Below are 19,493 nucleotides of genomic sequence, written 5' to 3' on the forward strand. Positions count from 1 at the left end.
CTTTTCCGAAAGTTGCTTCTGTGGCAAGAAGTAGCGCAAACTCTGATGGTCTGTAAAGACAGTAAAATCCGCTCCGAGTAGGTAATGCCGCCACTGAGTAAGAGCATGGATAACCACCAAAAGCTCTTTCTCATAAATCTGTGTTGTCATCTCCGGCCTAGAGAACAATCGGCTCTCGTAAGAACATGGCCTTCTTGCATCAAGACCGCACCTAGACTACGACCATAAGCATCACAAAATACTTCAAATGACTTCTGCAAGTCCGGCAAAGTCAAATCTAGTCATGTAGTCAATTTCTCTTTCGATGTCTGAAAGGCAATCACCTCTGTGGATCCCCACGAGAAAGGGACTCCTTTCTGTATCAAGATATGCAAAGGGGAAGCAACCTCTGCAAACTTTCGAATGAACCGTCTGTAGTACGAACACAGTCCCAAGAAGTTTTCAACTTCATGGACATTCTTCAAATCGGGCCAATCACGGATAGTGTCTATCTTGGCCGGATCCATTTGCACTCCTGTTGCTGAGACAAAGTGTCCCAAAAAAAATGTATCTCTGAAGCATATGATCTCTGTGTTCTGCTTCATTCTTGGAGAAAACAATGATCTCATCAAAGAAAGTGCCAACAAATAGCCTGTACTCTTGAAAAATCATGTCCATCATCCGGTTAAACGTCGCAGGAGAATTGGTTAAGCCAAAAGGCATCACCAAAAACTCAAATAACCCAAAAGTCGTCCGAAAGGCTGTCTTGTAGACGTCTCCCGACGCGATTCGGATTTGATGATATCCACTCTTCAAGTCAATCCTACTAAAGCACGAGGATCCCTGTAACCTGTCGAGTATATCATCGATCCTAGGAATCGAAAATCTGTTGTTGATGGTGATTTTGTTGAGAGCGCTATAATCGATGCACATTCTCCAAGATCCCTCTTTCTTCAAATCCAACAATAGCGGAGAGCAATACGATGAAGTACTATGCTGAACAAGACTCTTTTCCAAGAGGTCTTTCACTGGGTTCATAATCTTTTTATCCTGTACTCGGCTCACACGGTAAGGTGGCCGGTTCGGTGGCATGCTTCCAGGTACCAGATCAATGGTTTGATCTTCAGGCCCTCTGAAAAGCAATTGGCATGAGTGTGGAGAAAAATCTTGGCGTTCTTTTGATCAGGTCAAAACATATTCAACCTTTATCCATCGTTCAGTTCTCTCCCAAAACAATGAGTAAGAAACTGAAGTTCATCAAGTACAATCTCTAAGCCCTTCATTTATCAAAGTCGCTTTCTCGGTCGGGTAGTCAACCACGGCTAGTTCTTGTGGTACCAAGGGATCCCGAGTACAACGTCACTCGCGTTCCCTAAACACCCGTCATTGCAAACGAAGTTTGCCAATGCTCGGTGTAATGGCAACATACCATCCGGGTGCCAGTCCAACTACCTCCGCCTGTGGCGTCAGTCTGTCGAGCGTAATTCCAAATCGAGCCGCCAATTCCAAGTGAAAAGAAGTTGGCCTTGGCTCCTTCAAAAGAGCACTTTGCCCCAAAAGCGGCAAAGTTTGTACTTTCATTCATTAGATTCGGTGCAGGTCCCACGCCATGTGGTACCAGTTCTACTTTTCTATCTGCCTTTTCTGCCACGTTCCTCAACTGCTCTCGAACTCTCAGGCCTGTCGTCATCTTTATCATTCTGTTCTTTCTGTGCCTTTTTAGGGCACTTCGCAGAGATATGTCCATGTTCCCCGCATCCAAAGCACTTCCCCTCTCTGATGAAGCGAGCTGTCTCCTCAGGAGTAAGCTTGGGCCGTGCATCCTTTTTCTCTGGGTTGCTCTTTTTCTTTCTACTTTCATTCCCAGAAGTCTGTTCGGCTCGTTGTGTCATGGCCTCGTCTCTGGGGTAGCTCAAACTGCCAGAGTGAATGGCAAAGCCCCACTTCGCATGACTCATCAACTCCTGAATAGAAGCTGACGTCTATTCCAAGCAGTGATCTCGGATCTCTGTAGGTAGACCCAAGGTGAACCGCTCAATCTGTTCTCTGAACGAGATCTTCTTGAATGAAGAGGCGGGTAGAAAAGAGCTCCAAAATCTTTCACAATAAGCATTGATTGTATCTTTCTTGGTCATCCGAAGATGGTTCCAAGCAGCTCGTATATCTCGTTCATATTCTTGCGTCAATGAAGAAGAAATAAAAAGCTTTTTAAATTTCAGTCATTTAATTGGCGCAATCTTGGTTAAAAGAAGCATGGACCACCAAGTATGAGCATTCCCCTTAAAGTAAGAGGCAGCTCTCCGAATCTTGGAGTGCTTTGAATAGCGTCCTCCCGCGAAAGCGATGTCAAACTGCTGTATAAAAGACAAAGCCTTCGAAGCATCTGAGTATCCTAAAAAAGTATCAAACTTGATCGAGTGGCCACCTTCCTTAAACTCTCGAACTTTCTTGCTTTTATCTTCGAGAAAGTCATACTGGTTGGCTTTGTAAAAATTCTTCTTGTTCGCATAAAAGTTTCCGTCATCCGAATCTGAGCTGTCTGTAGACGAGTCCTCAGTAGAATTGTCAGTCTCTGGGCGAGATTTAGCCTTCTTTGCCTTTTTCTTGCCCTGTCCAAAGCTTTGTTTCTTGCTTCGCTTTTTACCTTTTCTGTCTTCTTCGATCGAATCTGAAGAGCTAGAAGAACTGTCAGATGAAGAAGAAGAAGAGGAAGAACTGGGTACTCCTTCAAATCGAACACGCTTCCTCTGTTTCTTTGCCTTGTCGAATGTCGACTAATGACCTAAATATCCCGAGAAGTCAGTACTTTTCTTTTGCTTTTTGCCGTGCTTTTTGGCTTTCTTTTGCGCGTCAAAAAGCTGAGCAATCCGTGCATCAACCACCTCTTGTAATTCCTTCTCTGAATACTGTTTGTGGTCAGAAAGTTTCTTGAGAGCGGGTTTTAGTGGTGATGTAGTGGTTTTATGCCACTATTCATGCACTTCCTGAAAAGAAGTCTCGCTCATATATTTTACCAATTTCGGATCCTTCGTAAAACTGAGCATCATCTTTGTTGCATCGCCAATCAATTGACGACGCTTCATCTCTCTTTGCTCCGCCTAAGTAGGCCGAGGCGGGCCATACTCTGTCAGAATCTTCGTTGTGATCTCTGCCCGCATCTCCAGATGCAGAGGGAGTCGATTGATCCTTGAGTGAAGCCATAGGTGCCGCGGAAAAAAAACTGGGGATCGGATTTCCCGTAGAAGAGAAATCGGCCGTGCTCTGATACCACTGTAACAGACTTGGACACTCCGAGTCAAGAATCAATCGCGACAGCACCAAATAACCACTTCAAACAATTCACAGATCACAATAGATTTGCACTGGCCCGGCAGAGTTCCGTGCCTAGAGATATTGGCCCCAAAGACTGGCGCCCCTTTCGGTATTTCTTTTTGTATTAAGCAGTTCAAAGTACAAGAGAGTGGCTCGGGGTTCACTCTCAGACTCTGCGTCCAGATGCTCTGAGGAGTGAAGGCCCAAACTACTTATTTAAATGTTTACAAGGGATGCCAAAAGCAGAGCCCCAAAAGCTTCAAATCAAAAGCAATTGCTCTCTCTCTCTCTCACACACAGTCAAAACTTGAAAGCAAAAGCATTCTCTCTCTTTCTCATTGCGTAGAGAAAGAGAGAGAATACCCTCTGATTCCTGTCCAAAAACAGTAAATTCAGCACGCTGTATTTACTGGTTTTTGCCCTGTTTTCAGCCCCAAACAGTCCCCTAACTGTCCTTTGCCAGTGGGGCACGATTCCCAATGATCCTGGCGTCCGTATGGCTGAAAAACAGTAAATATACAGCTCCTACACAGCGCTGATTTTGCACCTGTATGGTGAGGTTATGACCCTCACCAGTGCCTGCTTTGGAGCAGCAGCTAGCTACCCTTGTTCCTGCTCAAGGAGGCTCTTGCCTCAACACAAAAGCATGAACCCACACAATTGTACATCAGTCAAATGAGGAGCCCTCTTGTGGGGTATCACATAACTGCACGTAGGGGGGAGAGAGAGCAGTGTGTAGTGTGCAGGGCATCACTCCTAGCACCACACTGTACATGAGAGGGAAAGGAAGCACTCCATAGCTCTTAACCTGTGACAGGTTGCAAATGAAGCCTCTCCCTTCTCTAAATTCAGCGCCAATTCTTCTGCAAGAGGAAAGTGCATGAAAAGTTGACACTTGGCGCATTTACAAGCATTTGCCCGTTTCAGGCTCGCCGCTTAAAAATATCCTGACCGGTTGCCCAGTTGACTTCGAGGCACAGTTGTAAAATGTTCCCCTAGTCATACCGGAGGTAATGACGCGAACACATTTCACGGCCCAAAATAGCAGTTCCCTAAATTTTAGGAGATGCTTCCGTTGGGCTCCCACTGGTCTTCTGACCATCTATCCTCATTGGGACCGCATCCAAAAATGCAATGTGGCCCAACTGTCGGATACTTTTTGTTGGTAGTCCCACCTTGACTTTACGCCTTAATTGAGTTCACTTCCTAGTATCCACCAACTTGCTAAGTGCGACGGGGGGACCTATATGATCTTGCTCTGAGCCTAGACATCCTCTTACCATACGAATTCCAGTGCCGACCACTTCCCGTCTGCAGGTGAATCTACCGTTCACATTGGCCATACAATGTCCGATCGTTTGCTACTTCAAAAAGAGGGTCTTAAACAAATAAAATAAACCCCATTGGAAAGAAACCAACAACCAAGGTTAGCAGTTGCCACATCTCTGTGACATGGTTAATAACTGCCACGTCCTCGTGACACCAGCTCTCAGTATCCCTGAAGCTCAAAGAGACATCAGTGACTTTAGTATCAAAATCAAGGCATCTGTTGACAAAGGAGCGGAGTAACTCCCCTCTTGTGCATCCCACTGCACCAGATCTTCGGCCAAGTTGAATTTCTGGGTTCCGTTTGGAGTAGACTATGCTTAACCAAAACATCGAGGTAAAGTTTCACAATTCGAGGAGTATTTGCTAGGTCCTCCTCCTCCGTCCACTTCGCATCAAATGCAGGAAAATTCTTGAACTTAACCAAGAACTGCCTTCGGACTTTACCTTTCTTTGTATCGTTATGTGCCAAAATCTATTCAGGAACAAGGATCTCCTCGTTCTCTTCCATTGCGGGTTGCTCATCAGGCTCCCCATCATCAGGCACATCGCCCTTAACAAGTTTCAAGAGACTCACGTGCAATGCATTGTGAATCCTCCAAGTATCTTACAGTTTCAATCGGAAGGAGACATCATTTATCTTTTCAGTTATTTGGAAAGGTCCGCAGTATCGCATACTAAGCTTTGGAAAAAGCCTCTCCTTTCCCTTTTTCTTTCTTAGGCGTGCCTTCTCAAAAGTAAGAGCACCCAATCATCCTCCTTCAGTTTCAAGTCGCGACGATGGCGATCCGCTACCTTTTCTGTCGTTCTTGAGACTCCTGCAAAGTCTCGCGAACCTTGGCAAAAGCCGTATCCAAATCTCGCGAATATTCATCCGCTTCAAATATCTACTCTTTCGTGCTCAGGAAGGATGGAACCTTCGCAGCACTTTCAACAATCTCACATGGCGTCTTCCCCGTCGAAGAGTGTATCGTGTTATTGTAGGCAAATTCCACCAAAGGTAAGTTCTTTTCCCATTGAGCCTTCTGATCCGAGATACAAGACTTCTAAAATCACTGAATTGACAATCTCAAATTGCCCGTCAGACTGCAAGAGGAACGATGACGAGAACTGCAACTGCGTGCCAATGTTCTCCCAAATTGCCTTCCAAAACAAACTCATAAATCTGGGGTCTCTATCGGAGACAATCGTCTCCAACGTGCCATGTAATTGGAAAATCATCGTGATCATTCAGTGTTCTCGGGAGATCAAAAATGAAATCCATCGCTATACTTTCCCAGGGGCGGGTGGGTATGGGTAAAGGCTGTAACAATCCTTGTGCCTTATGCTTATCAAACTTGACCTTCTGGCATACCAAGCAACTGCGCACAAACTCTTCCACATCCTTTTTGAGTCTCGGCCAAAAGAAGTATCTCTCTACCCCTTTCATGGTGGTAGCAATGCCGCGGTGACCCGTAAAAGGTGGACATTGGCATTCAATCATAACCTTTTTCCTCAACAGCTGTGTAACGCACAACATAGTCTTTTTCATCAATTAGCCTTCCCGAAGGGAGTATCTAGCTACTGTCTCCCCATCCCGTATCCGTGTGAAAATATCTGCAAAATCTATATCTGTGGCATACTGATCGACCATATCCTCAAAGCTCCTATGATGTATCGCAGAAATAGCCAGAACCAACGGCTTCCGAGACAAAGCTTTTGCCACCACATTCTTATGTCCCTGCACATGGACAATGTGGAAGTGAAACTGTGACAAGATGTTCGCCCACCGCATCTGCTTTTCCAAAAGCTGCTTCTGTGGCAAGAAGTAGCGCAAACTCTGATGGTCTGTAAAGACAGTAAAATCCGCTCCGAGTAGGTAATGCCGCCACTGAATAAGAGCATGGATAACCACCAAAAGCTCTTTCTCATAAATCTGTGCTGTCATCTCCGGCCTAGAGAACAAACGGCTCTCGTAAGCTATGACATGGCCTTCTTGCATCAAGACCGCACCCAGACTACGACCACAAGCATCACAATATACTTCAAATGACTTCTGCAAGTCCAGCAAAGTCAAAATAGGTCCCGTAGTCAATTTCTCTTTCAATGTCTGAAAGGCAGTCACCTCTGTGGGTCCCCACGAGAAAGGTACTCCTTTCTGTGTCAAGGTATGCAAAGGGGAAGCAACCTCGGCAAATTTTCGTATGAACCGCCTGTAGTACGAACACAGTCCCAAGAAGCTTCTAACTTCATGGAAGTTCCTCAAGTCGGGCCAATCACAGATAGTCTCTATCTTGGCCGGATCCATTTGCACTCCTGCTGCTGACACAATGTGTCCCAAAAAGTGTATCTCTGGTAGGAAAAATTCACTTTTCTTTGCATTAATCACTAACTTGTGATCTCGTAATGCATGAAAGACCTGAAGCAGATGATCTCTGTGTTCTGCCTCATTCTTGGAGAAAACAATGATGTCGTCACAGAAAGTGCCAACAAATAGCCTGTACTCTCGAAAAATCATGTCCATCATCCGGTTAAATGTCGCAGGAGCATTGGTTAAGCCAAAAGGCATCACCAAAAACTCAAATAACCCAAAAGTCGTCCGAAAAGCTGTCTTGTAGACATCTCCTGGCGCTATCTTGATCTGATGATATCCACTCTTCAAGTCAATCCTACTAAAGCACAAGGATCCATGTAGCCTGTTGAGTATATCATCGATCCTAGGAATCGGAAATCTGTTCTTGATGGTGATTTCGTTGAGAGTGCTATAATCGATGCACATTCTCCAAGATCCGTCTTTCTTCAAAACCAACAACACTGGAGAGCAATACGGTGAAGTACTAGGCTGGACAAGACCCTTTTCCAAGAGGTCTTTCACTGGGTTCATAATCTTTTCATTCTGTACTCGGCTCACACGATAAGGTGGCCGATTCGGTGGCGTGCTTCCAGGTATCAGATCAATGGTTTGATCTTCAGGCCCTCTGAAAAGCAACCGGCATGAGTGTAGAGAAAAATCTTGGCGTTCTTTTGATCAGGTCAAAACATATTCAACCTTTATCCATCGTTCAGTTCGCTGCCAAAAGAATGAGCAAAGAAACTGAAGTTCATCAAGTACAATCTCTGAGCCCTTCATTTGTCAAAGTCGCTTTCTCGGCCCGGTAGTCAACCACGACGTAGTTCTGGTGGTACCAAGGGATTCCGAGTAGAACGTCACTTGCGTGCCTTGAACACCCCTGTCATTGCAAACGAAGTTTGCCAATGCTCGGTGTAATGGCAACATCCCATCCGGGTGCCAGTCGAACTACCTCCGCCTGTGGCGTCAGTCTGTCGAGCATAATTCCAAATCGAGCCACCAATTCCAAGTGAAAAGAAGTTTGCCTTGGCTCCTTCAAAAGAGCTTTCTGATCCTTCACTTTGCCCCAAAAAAACGGCAAAGTTTGTACTTCCATTCATTTGATTCGGTGCAAGTCCCACACCATGTGGTACCAGTTCTGCTTTTCTATCTACCTTTTCTACCACGTTCCTCAGCTGCTCTCAAACTCTCAGGCCTGTCGTCGTTCTTATCATTCTGTTCTTTCTGTGCCTTTTTAGGCACTTCGCGGGAGATATGTCCATGTTCCCCGCATTCAAAGCACTTCCCCTCTCTAATGAAGCGAGCTCTCTCCTCAAGAGTAAGCTTGGGTCGAGCATCTTTTTCTCTGGGTTGCTCTTTTTTCTTTCTACTTTCATTCCCAGAAGTCTGTTCGGCTCGTTGTGTCATGGCCTCATCTGTGGGGTAGGTCAGACTACCAGAGTGAATTGCAAAGCCCCGCTTCGCATGACTCATCAACTCCTGAATAGAAGCTGACTTTTGTTCCAAGCAGTGGTCTCGGATCTCTGTAGGTAGACCCAAGGTAAACCGCTCAATCTGTTCTCTGAACGAGATCTTCTTGAATGAAGAGGCGGGTAGAAAAGAGTTCCAGAATCTTTCACGGTAAGAATTCACTGTATCGCTCTTGGTCATCCGGAGATGGTTCCAAGCAGCTCGTATATCTCGCTCAAACTCTTGAGTCAACCAAGAAGAAATAAAAAGCCTCTTGAATTTCAGACATGTAACTGGCACAGTCTTGCTTAATAGAAGCACGGACCACCAAGTGCGAGCATTCCCCTTAAAATAAGAGGCAGCTCTCCGAATCTTGGAGTGCTCTGAATAGCGTCCTCCCGCGAAAGTCAAACTGCTGTATAAAAGACAAAGCCTTCAAAGCATCGGAGTATCCCGAAAAAGTTTCAAACTTAAGTGCTTGGCCACCTTCCTTAAACTCTTGGACTTTCTTGCTTTTGTCTTTGAGAAAGTCATACTGGTTGGCTTTGTAAAAATTCTTCTTGTTCGCATAAAAGTTTCCGTCATCGGAATCTGAGCTGTCTGTAGACGAGTCCTCAGAAGAATTGTCAGTCTCTAGGCGAGATGTAGCCTTCTTTGCCTTTTTCTTGCCCTTTCCGAAGCTTTGTTTCTTGCTTCGCTTTTTTTGTCTTCTTCGCTCGAGTCTAAAGAGCTAGAAGAATTGTTAGAAGAAGAAGAAGAACTGGGTAAGCCTTCAAACTTGACACGCTTCTTCTGTTTCTTTGCCTTGTCGAATGTTGACCGTCGATCCAAATATCGCGGGAAGTCAGTGCCTTTCTTCTGCTTTTTGCCGTGCTTTTTGTCTTTCTTTTGCACGTCGAAAAGCTGAGCAATCCATGCATCAACCACGTTCTCCAGTTCCTTCTCCGTATATTTCTTGGAGGCAAAAGGTTTCTTGAGACCGGGTTTCGGGAGTGGTGTTGTGGTTCTTTGCCACTCCGTCTGTACCTCTTCCAAAGAGGTCTAGTTCATATATTTTGCCATCTTCGGGTCCTTGGCAAAATTGAGCATCATCTTTGTTGCATCGCCAATCAATTGACGACGCTCCATCTCTTGCTGCTCCGCCTGAGTAGGCCTAGGCGGGCCATACTCCGTGCCGGAATCTTCGTTGTGATCCTTGCCCGCACCTCCAGATGCAGAGGGATTCGACTGATCATTGCTTGAAGCCATAGGTGCCGCGGAAAAAAATTCGGGGATCGGATTTTCCGTAGAAGAGAAATCGGCCGTGCTCTGATACCACTGTAACAGACTTGGACATTCCAAGTCAAGAATCAACTATACAGCACCAAATAACCACTTCAAAACAATTCACGGATCACAATAGATTTGCACTGGCCCGGCGGAGTTCTGTGCCTAGAGATATTGGCCCCAAAGAGTGGCGCCGCTTTCGGTATTTCTTTTTATATTAATCAGATCAAAGTACAAGAGAGTGACTAGGGTTTCACTCTCAGACTCTGCGTCCAGATCCTCTAAGAAGTGAAGCCCTCTCCATGTCTTTAAAAGTACAAGGGATGCCCAAAAGCAGAGCCCCAAAAGCTTTCCAGTTAAAAGCATAAGAGCTCAAAAGCTCTTCTCTCTCACGGTCTTCTCTTTTTTTATTAAAAAAAAAAACATTCTCTTCCTTTCTCTTGCGTACAGTAAAAAGCAAGATTCGCGTCGCTCATCATTTTATAAAAATAATTTTATTTTATTTTATTTAAAAGCCTCCGCAATTTTTGAAAATTAGGGTTTTTGGCCGAAATTAGGGTTTGCAAGAATTTTAGGGTTTTTGTTGTCTGCCACATCATCACTTTGTGACAGCTGATGTGTGTCTTGCTACAAAAACGCTAGGCTGATCCTCCTATTCTGCTAACGCTAGGGTTGATCTGTGATCTTGATGCAAAAACGCTAGGCTTCTGTTGTTCTGCTACCGCCGGGGCTGATCTGCAATGCAAAAACGCTAGGCTTTTGTTGTTTTGCTACTGTCGGGGCTGATCTGCAATGCAAAAAACGCCAGGGCTGATGATGGCTGAAGACGTTGGGCTTTTGCTGATGAAAAACGACAGGCTTGGTGTTGGGGGGATCTTGCTGAGAAGGTGTCTGTTGAACAAGATGTTCCTGCTGCCTCTTCTGCCAGAAAGTGCTAGCGCTAGGGTTTCTTATGTACTTGGCTGTCAAAATTGCCCTACCCAATTCTCAACAAAAGTCACTTAAAAATAGTAAGTGAAAATTGGCTAAAATAGGGAAAATAGCTCTATGCACTGTAAAAAAGCTCTTGATGGGTTCTAATGGTAATCTGATGATCATGTCATGTGCACCCAGAGGATATGCATCTACTCTAAGTGCCTGGACATGCACGGTCTGCGAGCAGACTGACAAAAGTGCCAGATCACTCCTAATCTAAGTTGACTGAACTGGACTGAACTGAACCATGTCATGGCGTAGCTTGTCCACGTACACATAGGGTTAGATGTGCACGTGACATCCGATCAAGTGTAATCTCGAGCCGCGCCGCCAATTCAGGTGAAATGAAGTTGGCCTTGCTCCTCCATCAAAGAAAATCAGGGCTTCTTGATCTTTCACTTCGCCCCAAGCTCAGCAAAGTTCTGTACTTTCATCAATCGTGCTTGGGTCAATACCCATGCAATCTAGAACCAGTCCTGCTTTCATCTTGCCTTTTCGTCCATGTGCCTCAGCTGCTTTCGAACTCTCTAGCCTTTCTTCATCTTGTTATGTCTCTGCCTTTTTAGGCACTTCACGGAGATGTGCCCATGTTCCCCGCATCCAAAACACTTCCCCTCTTTGATGTAGTTGGCTCTCTCCCGAAGAGTGAGCCAGGGTCGTGCATCCTTATCTTTCTTTTATTGGGGGCTCTTCTTCTTTCTACTTTCATTATTAGAAGTCTGTTCGGTTATGTAAGTCATGATCTCATATGTGGGGTAAGTCATACTGCCTGAATGTATGGCAAAACCCCGTTTCGCATGACCCATCAATTCTTGAATAGAATCAGACTTTTGTTCTAAGCAGTGATCTCGGATCTCTGTAGGAAGTCCGTAGCAAAACCGCTCAATATGTTCTTTAAACGAAATGTTCTTAAATGAAGAAGCAGGTAGAAAAGAGCTTCAAAATCTCTTGCAGTATGCATCCAAAGAATCTCTCTTGGTCACCGAAGATGATTCCAAGCAGTTCGTATATCTCATTCGTACTCCCGAGTCAGCCAAGAAGAAATAAAAAGCCTTTTAAATTTCAGCCATTTGACTGACGCTTTCTTGTTCAATAGAAGGATGGACTACCATGTTTGAGCATTTCCTTTGAAGAAAGAGCTAGCCCTCCGAATCTTGGAGTGCTCTGAGTAATGCCCTCCACAGAAAGCTATATAAATTGTTGTATGAAGGCCAAAGCCCTCAAAGCATCTCGGAATCCAGAAAAAGTGTCAAACTTAATTGACTGTCCACCTTCTTTAAATTCTCAAGCTTTCTTGCTTTTATCTTCGAGAAAGTCATACTGGTTGGCTTTATAAAAATGCTTCTTCTTTGCGTAAAATCTATGACAGTCAGAGTCCGAAATATTTGAAGACGAGTCCTCTCTAGAACTGTCAAAAATTGGGCGAAACTTAGGGTTCTTTGCCTTTTTCTTGCCCTTTCCAAAGCTTTGCTTTTTGCTTCGCTTTTTCCCTTTCCTGTCTTCTTCGCTCGAGTCAGAAGAGCTAGAAGAATTGTCAGAAGAAGAAGAAGAAGAAGTGGATACTCCTTCAAATCGCACACACTTCTTCTGCTTTCTTGCCGAGGTGAAAGTAGATTGACGACCCAAATAACCTGAGAAGTCAATTCCTTTCTTCTGCTTTTTGTCGTGCTTTTTGGCTTTGTTGTTCGAGTCAAAAAGCTGAGTAATCCGTGTATCAACCACCTCTTCCAATTCTTGCTCTGTATCTTCAATCTCCACCTAGGTAGGCCGAGGCGGGATTACTCTTCGTGAGAATCTTCTTCGTGATCTCTTCCCGCATCCCCAGATGCAGAGGAAGCCGACTCTTCGTTGTTCGAATCCATAAGTGCCGCGAGAAAAGGATCGGATTTCTCGATAGAAGAGAAATCGACAACGCTCTGATACCACTGTAGCAAACTTGGACACTCCAAGTTAAGATTCTACCGCAATACAGCAGAGATTCACTTCAAACAGTTCATAGTTCACAATTGATTCGAAAAGACCCGACAAAGTTCTGTGCCTAGAGATATTGGCCCCAAAGACTGGCGCCCCTTTCAGTATTTCTTTTTGTATTAATCTGAGTTCAAAGTATAAGAGAGTGGGAGGATTCTCACTCTCAGACTTTGCGTCAAGATGCACTGAGAAGTGAGGGCCCTGCCCACTTATTTATATGTTACAAGGGATGCCCAAAAGCAGAGCCCCAAAAGCTTCTCTTTTAAAAGCTTGTGAAAGTAAAGCAATTAGTCAAAAAGCTTCTCAAATCAGCCAATAATTTCAGCCAGCGCTAAAAGCTGTTTTTCGTACAGCACAAGCGCAAAAAGTGGAAATCCGTACGCTCTGCCATTTCAGCAAGACAACGTGAAAAATGGTGCATTTTCTGGGCCTGCCGCACTGCTGACTGGTTTGTGACACAATCCACTCTTCAACGGGGAAGGCGCCATTTGAGATCATTGAAGGTGCTCCGAAGGTTCCACCCTTCCTTAGCACGAAAGATAAAATTTTTGAAGTCGACCAATACACGAGGAACTTGAACTCTGCATTTGCTAGGTTTGGGAGGCTTTAGCGAAATCTCACGAACGACACAAGAAGGCAGGAGATCGACACCGTCACGATTTGAAATTAAAGGAACACGATTGGGTGCTCTTACGTTTTGAGAAGGCACGCCTAAGAAAGAAAAAGGGAAAGGAGTGGCTTTTTCCAAAGCTTAGCATGAGGTACTATGGCCCTTTCCAGAGAAAAGAAAAGATAAATGATGTCTCCTTTTGACTAAAGCTACCCGATACTTGGAAGATTCACAATGCATTTCATGTGAGTCTATTGAAGCCTTTTAAAGGCGATGTGCCCGAAGATGGAAGCCAGATGAGCAACCCGAAGTGGAGGAAAGCGAGGAGATACTCATTCCAGAACAGATATTGGCACACAAGGACAGAAAGATAAAAGGTGAAGTGATTAGGCGGTCCTTGGTTAAGTTCAAGAACTATCCTACATTGGATGCAAAGTGGATGGAGGAGGACCTAGCATATACTTCTCAGATTTTGAAACTTTACCTTGAAGCATTCGGTTTAGCATAGTCTACTCTGATAGAACCCCGATTTCAGCATGGGTGAATCTAGTGCAGCGGGTTTGCACAAGAGGGGAGTCACTGTCACAAGTCGGGCACCACGTGCCAATAGAAAAGAACAGACTGAACAAACTTTTAGCACTTCAATAAATACAGAACTGAAAGAGAGACGACACGCGACACGGAGTGGCGGAATTCCACCCCAGAGAGTATTGGCCCCAAACCTTGGCGCCCCTTTCGGTATTTCTTTATAATGCATCAGACTCTACATCTTCTCCAAGAAGCATGCTAAAGAATGAGCCCATGGCCTCATATTTAAAGGCCCTAGGCCCCAAAAGCAGTTTCTTCAAAACTCAAAAGCTTCTGGTCCAAAGGCAATCCAAAAAAGCTGCCAACGTAATTTACGAAAATCGGTACAATTGCCATGTCATCGGTCAAACCGCGGAGCGTCCGTACAATTGCCACGTCATCAATTTTTGGTGTGTGTGTGTGTGTGTGTCTGTGAGTCTTGCTTTATTTTAATCCCTTTATGTCACTTGCCCCATCGGACGGGGTCCCCATAAGTTGGTAGGACTTCTTCTTCTGTTACTTGTTCTTCTTAGGGTTTAGGCCCCTCGGCCAACATCTGTAAGTTGGCTCCCTTCTTCAGGGCTTTGACATGTCAGCAGTTTGTGACATCTCCCCTTCTTGAAAGAGAGTAATCGTCCGAGGGTCATTCCGAGCGACAATCAGTTCGCTATTTTTGTTAAGGAGATAGCTTCTCCTTTCGGCTCTTTTGATCAAGGAGTTAGCTTCTCCTTTCGTCCAAATAGGAACTCTTGATATCAAGTGATTCTTCAAATACTTCATGTAGTTTGGGTCCTTCGAGTACTTGATCATTCGTTTAGCACAAGTGTCAACCTAGAGTTGACGTCTGTACTCCATTTTATCGAGATCTTTCACCAAAAACTTGCCCTCGTCTTCTCTCGATTTCTCGAAAGGAGCCTTGCCTCCGTTTGAGTCTCCATTGGTTCTCTCCATTCCCTCGCTGAAATTAGAGTGCTCTTCATCTTCCCGGGTCGGGTAATCGGTGGAACACTGTCCTCTTTGTCGGATTCACTGCTAGAACCCATGTGTGTTGCAAAAGTAGGATCAGATCCTTCATAGGAGAAGAATCGCCTGGACTTTGATACCACTATAACAAGTTTGGACACCCAAGCAAGCAATCAACAGCAACACACCAACAGAGACTACAACAGCTGAACTTGAAAAAAGAGAGAGAGGAAGAGGAGAGTCGACCCCAAGCGCCGGAGTTCCCCTTCCAAATGCACTGGCCCCAAAGACTGGTGCCCCTTTCGGTATTTCTTTCTTTATTGATGCTTCACAAAGTACAATAGCCCAAGGTCCTCTCTCTCTCTCTCTCTCTCTCTCTCTCTCTCTCTCTCTCTCTCTCTCTCTCTCTCTCTCTCTCTCTCTCTCTCTCTCTCTCTCTCTCTCTCTCTCTCTCTCTTTCTCTCTCTCTCTCAATGCTCCCAAGCTAATCTGCCGAGAGAGGATCCGTGGCCATCTATTTAAATGTACAAGGGGCCCAAAAGCAGGTGCCCCCAAAAGCTAGGATCTCCAAAAGCTGCTCCACATTTTACGCAGATTCTGTACAATTTGGCCACGCCAGCAACCTCCATGTTTTTCAGGACCTCTGTACGCTGCCACATCAACAGGCTTTACGTATACTGGCTAGACTCTTTTATTTTTCAATAAATGTCCACTTATAGAGGCCTAGGCCACTGCTAGGCCAAATACAAGGTGCCACATCATCATACTTGTGATCTGTGGAAACCTTGCCGATGCAACAACCATGAGCTCAGTGTCAGCTTCATTAAGTGGCTTCCTTTTGTTTATTGGTCAGCCACTGGAATTTGAAGGCTTCCTGAGTTATTTGTCATTGTTGCAGATTTTTCAGATTGAGTCTTTACATACTTTTTAACAGCTTGTACGTATGCTTTAAGCTCAATAACGGAAATCAAAACTAGATACATTCATCCAGCATACTTGTAAGCATATCACACAGCTTGCAAGAAAATCCAGAAGACAAATTGCTATAAGAAAGTGCTTCAATGTACTTTCTTGCGCAAGCAATTTTCCACTCTCAGAAGACATACAAACAGATTGCATGCACCCACAATGACAGTCTGCCTAGACGCAAGCTAAGCATGTAAATACTCAAGCACACAAGAGAAGTCATTCAAAAAAAGCTTAAAGTTACTAAAAAAACAGATTCTTCCATCTCAATGATTGGATCTACTATGCAGAACTGCAAAAGGGCAACGTGAATCCCGTGATTGAGAACGATCTTCAGAAAACATCGAGAAAGAAAACAACAGGTGAGGGCTTAGAAAAGGCAATGCAGGGCTAACCTGAGCAACGGGCGAGCTGTAGTCCAACCGTCGTATGATCCGCGAAAAAGCTCGGCCTGTTAGCGCTCGAACTCCCATTTCCTTTCAAGCGCACACGTTCAACAGAAGCGCAGGAAGCAGTCCTACCTGGCAGCTAACAATCGTAATGCTATTGAGAAATTTTATTAACCTATCTCGGCTACAAGGCCAGAAACACACCTGCCCGTGTCCGTCCCCTTTTGTAATTGCCTTTTCACAGCACGACATACTACCAGGCACTCTTGGAGAGTTTACCACGCCCTAAAAGGTGGCTCCAATGTCTTCCACGTCAACACTCATGTATCCTACCAAAGCTTTAGGTGCCAATATGTCAACACCCTGAGGCTACTTACACACCACCAGCTCCCTGCCCAAAAGCAAGGCGGGCAAGATGATGGGTGTTCTGTGGACATGGGAGGAGACCCTTTACAGAGAGATTCCCACAAGTTAAAGAAAACACTTGCCTTAGTGATTCTGCATCGAGCATTGCAAATGGTTTTCCAACAAAAAACATCCTTCATGGCTTGCCTATCCACACAATGACCTTTATAGCAAGTCACCATCAGGTTGTGTTCATGCCATGTGTAATACATCCCCGCCCGCCAATTAAAAGTAGCGATGCTAATTGGTTCGCTATTTGTGTCTTCTCCATCTGTAAATTGGTGTGTAAGTATCATAGGAATGCTTTTATCATTGAGATGTGTGTGTGTGTGTGTGTGTGTGTGTGTGTGTGTGAGAGAGAGAGAGAGAGAGAGAAAGAGTGTGTGTTGTTGTTTTAAACATAACATTTATACACGAAAGAACATTATGTTGAAAAGACAACTTGCTTTAGACGACAGAAAGGTATTTACTTGGTGAGCGTAATAGCTTTTTTCACTTTCTGGATCGTGGAGTGAGCCACTTGGCTCAAGCTCAACCATCCGATAATTGAAATATGGGTCGTTCGTAGAAAAGCACATGATGGAGCAATTTAAATTGAGTGAGAGACATCCTCAGACGCGTAGGAAAACGCGATGCAGCAGGAAACGCGATTCTCATGCCTAATTCTTAAGATTCACACCAACTCTTTTTCGCGTAGTTTGCTCGTGCAACAGTAAGCTGGGTAGAACCAAAAAGGAGTACCGAAGACCTTTCAAACCCTAGTTATATTCTGCAGATCATCAAGCTAGAGGGTACTTCAGATGCTTGCCGACGTGATGAGCACTCTCAAAGATCAGATATTTTGTGCGATCAACCCATGGTAGAGGTCTGTTCTATGTGCTATTGAAACAGAAGATATCAGATTGCAATCGATGATCAGTTGACCTAATCCGGAGTCGAATCACCAAAACTCATTGCCTTCGCAGGCCCATTCAGCACATTTTTTAGCTGATGCTATCAGGCTGTTGGTGATGCAGACAGCAAAGGCCGATGAAACGGAAAGAGTAAATGTCAAAGTGGACATGAGGGCATAAAAGCTTAGCAGGATCGATCAAACAGACTGTAAAGAGGCAAAATGCCCTAACGTTGGTGAATGTTGGACTGGTGGTGAGACTGGTACCGCTACCGCTACCATAATGATTGTAATGGAATTTGCCTATTTAACTTGAGAGTAGTGGAAATTAATGAGAGTACTTTTGAGAAATGGCTTTGTGAGCATAGCGGGTGAACATAATTGAAGATAGCAACATAAGCATAGCAATTAGTTAACTTGGCATGAACAATACTTTTGCAGGAGAGAGAATTTAGAGAACATGACAACAGTTGAGGACCGGATTTATGTGGAGCCGGTCCCCCCTCCAATAGGCATTTGTATTATGATTTATCCCATTAAGAGAGACTTGTTACAATACAATCTTTGTGTTCCTTGTAACCTAGGTGATGCAATGAAAATGGAAAGCTTCATGCATCACAAGCATAACATAAACTTGAAGAAAGCTTTAACTATCTTAAGCCTCAGTCCCAAGACCTCAAACACCTTCGAAGGTGGAGAGAGCTAGCAGGGAATGAGGGTAGGGAAGAGGAAGAAGAAACATTTCATAGGAGAAAGAATTAGTTCCTCACTTATCATAACTCTTCTTGCTAGCATACATAATAGCATAGTAATGAAGAAGAAGGAGATGGCAAGCTTAAGCATTGAAGCATGGCTCTTGGTTGGATTTGCACTCCATAGCCAAGAGTGTTGGTGTAGGCTCACAACCTCTACTTGCTTGGAGAAGGAGAGGGAGCTCTTCCACTTTGCATAACACACAATGAGAGTGTTTGTGAGTGTGTGTGGGTTAGTATACCTTCTAAGCAACCCCCTAGTTTTCTTGGGTCGACCCCCCCTTGTAACTCATGCTTGAAGCTCATTGGACCCCTCCAGGCCTAGCCAATCACAAGCAGGAGGCATCACAAGCAGCAAGGGTAGCCTTGAGACAAGTGTCCCCCTTTCCCCTTTGAGAGAGAGGACTTGATAAATGCAAAATCAATTAATTAAATATCCTAAATTATCATTGGACTCCTTGGGTGGCAAACCAATAGGCTTCAAGCACACCATGAGGGCAACATGAAGAGGAACTTGACAAGTGTCCCTTCTGCTTTCTTTGTACCATGCATGCCTTCTGTGAGTGTGTGGGTGTTCTCTCTCATCCCCCCCATGTAGGGCTCGCCCCTTCCTTGTAGGGATTGAATATTTGACTTTTTGACACCTCAAGCCCCGCATGCATAGCATACATAATAGCATAGTAATGAAGAAGAAGGAGATGGCAAGCTTAAGCATTGAAGCATGGCTCTTGGTTGGATTTGCACTCCATAGCCAAGAGTGTTGGTGTAGGCTCACAACCTCTACTTGCTTGGAGAAGGAGAGGGAGCTCTTCCACTTTGCATAACACACAATGAGAGTGTTTGTGAGTGTGTGTGGGTTAGTATACCTTCTAAGCAACCCCCTAGTTTTCTTGGGTCGACCCCCCCTTGTAACTCATGCTTGAAGCTCATTGGACCCCTCCAGGCCTAGCCAATCACAAGCAGGAGGCATTACAAGCAGCAAGGGTAGCCTTGAGACAAGTGTCCCCCTTTCCCCTTTGAGAGAGAGGACTTGATAAATGCAAAATCAATTAATTAAATATCCTAAATTATCATTGGACTCCTTGGGTGGCAAACCAATAGGCTTCAAGCACACCATGAGGGCAACATGAAGAGGAACTTGACAAGTGTCCCTTCTGCTTTCTTTGTACCATGCATGCCTTCTGTGAGTGTGTGGGTGTTCTCTCTCATCCCCCCCATGTAGGGCTCGCCCCTTCCTTGTAGGGATTGAATATTTGACTTTTTGACACCTCAAGCCCCGCATGCATAGGCCCAGTTTCCCACCACAAGCTTGGCCCTTAAGCACTTTAAGCTTGGGCTGGGT

The 19,493-nt window shown here is 44.8% G+C and overlaps 1 protein-coding gene across 1 annotated transcript in view; it reads right to left on the bottom strand.

Annotated features, from left to right (window-relative positions):
* Window positions 1-16,265, bottom strand: part of LOC147456712 (cytochrome c1-2, heme protein, mitochondrial-like) — a 31,799-nt gene extending 15,534 nt beyond the window's left edge. The window contains exon 1 of the mRNA XM_086515155.1: window positions 16,109-16,265. Within this exon, the coding sequence (XP_086371281.1) occupies window positions 16,109-16,186 (78 nt within the window). The 5' untranslated portion in view covers window positions 16,187-16,265. The remainder of the gene's footprint in view (window positions 1-16,108) is intronic.
* Window positions 16,266-19,493: the final 3,228 nt, after the last annotated feature.

Source organism: Adiantum capillus-veneris, chromosome 6, assembly GCF_014529385.1.
Source record: "Adiantum capillus-veneris isolate H3 chromosome 6, ASM1452938v2, whole genome shotgun sequence".
Classification (NCBI taxonomy): Eukaryota; Viridiplantae; Streptophyta; class Polypodiopsida; order Polypodiales; family Pteridaceae; genus Adiantum; species Adiantum capillus-veneris.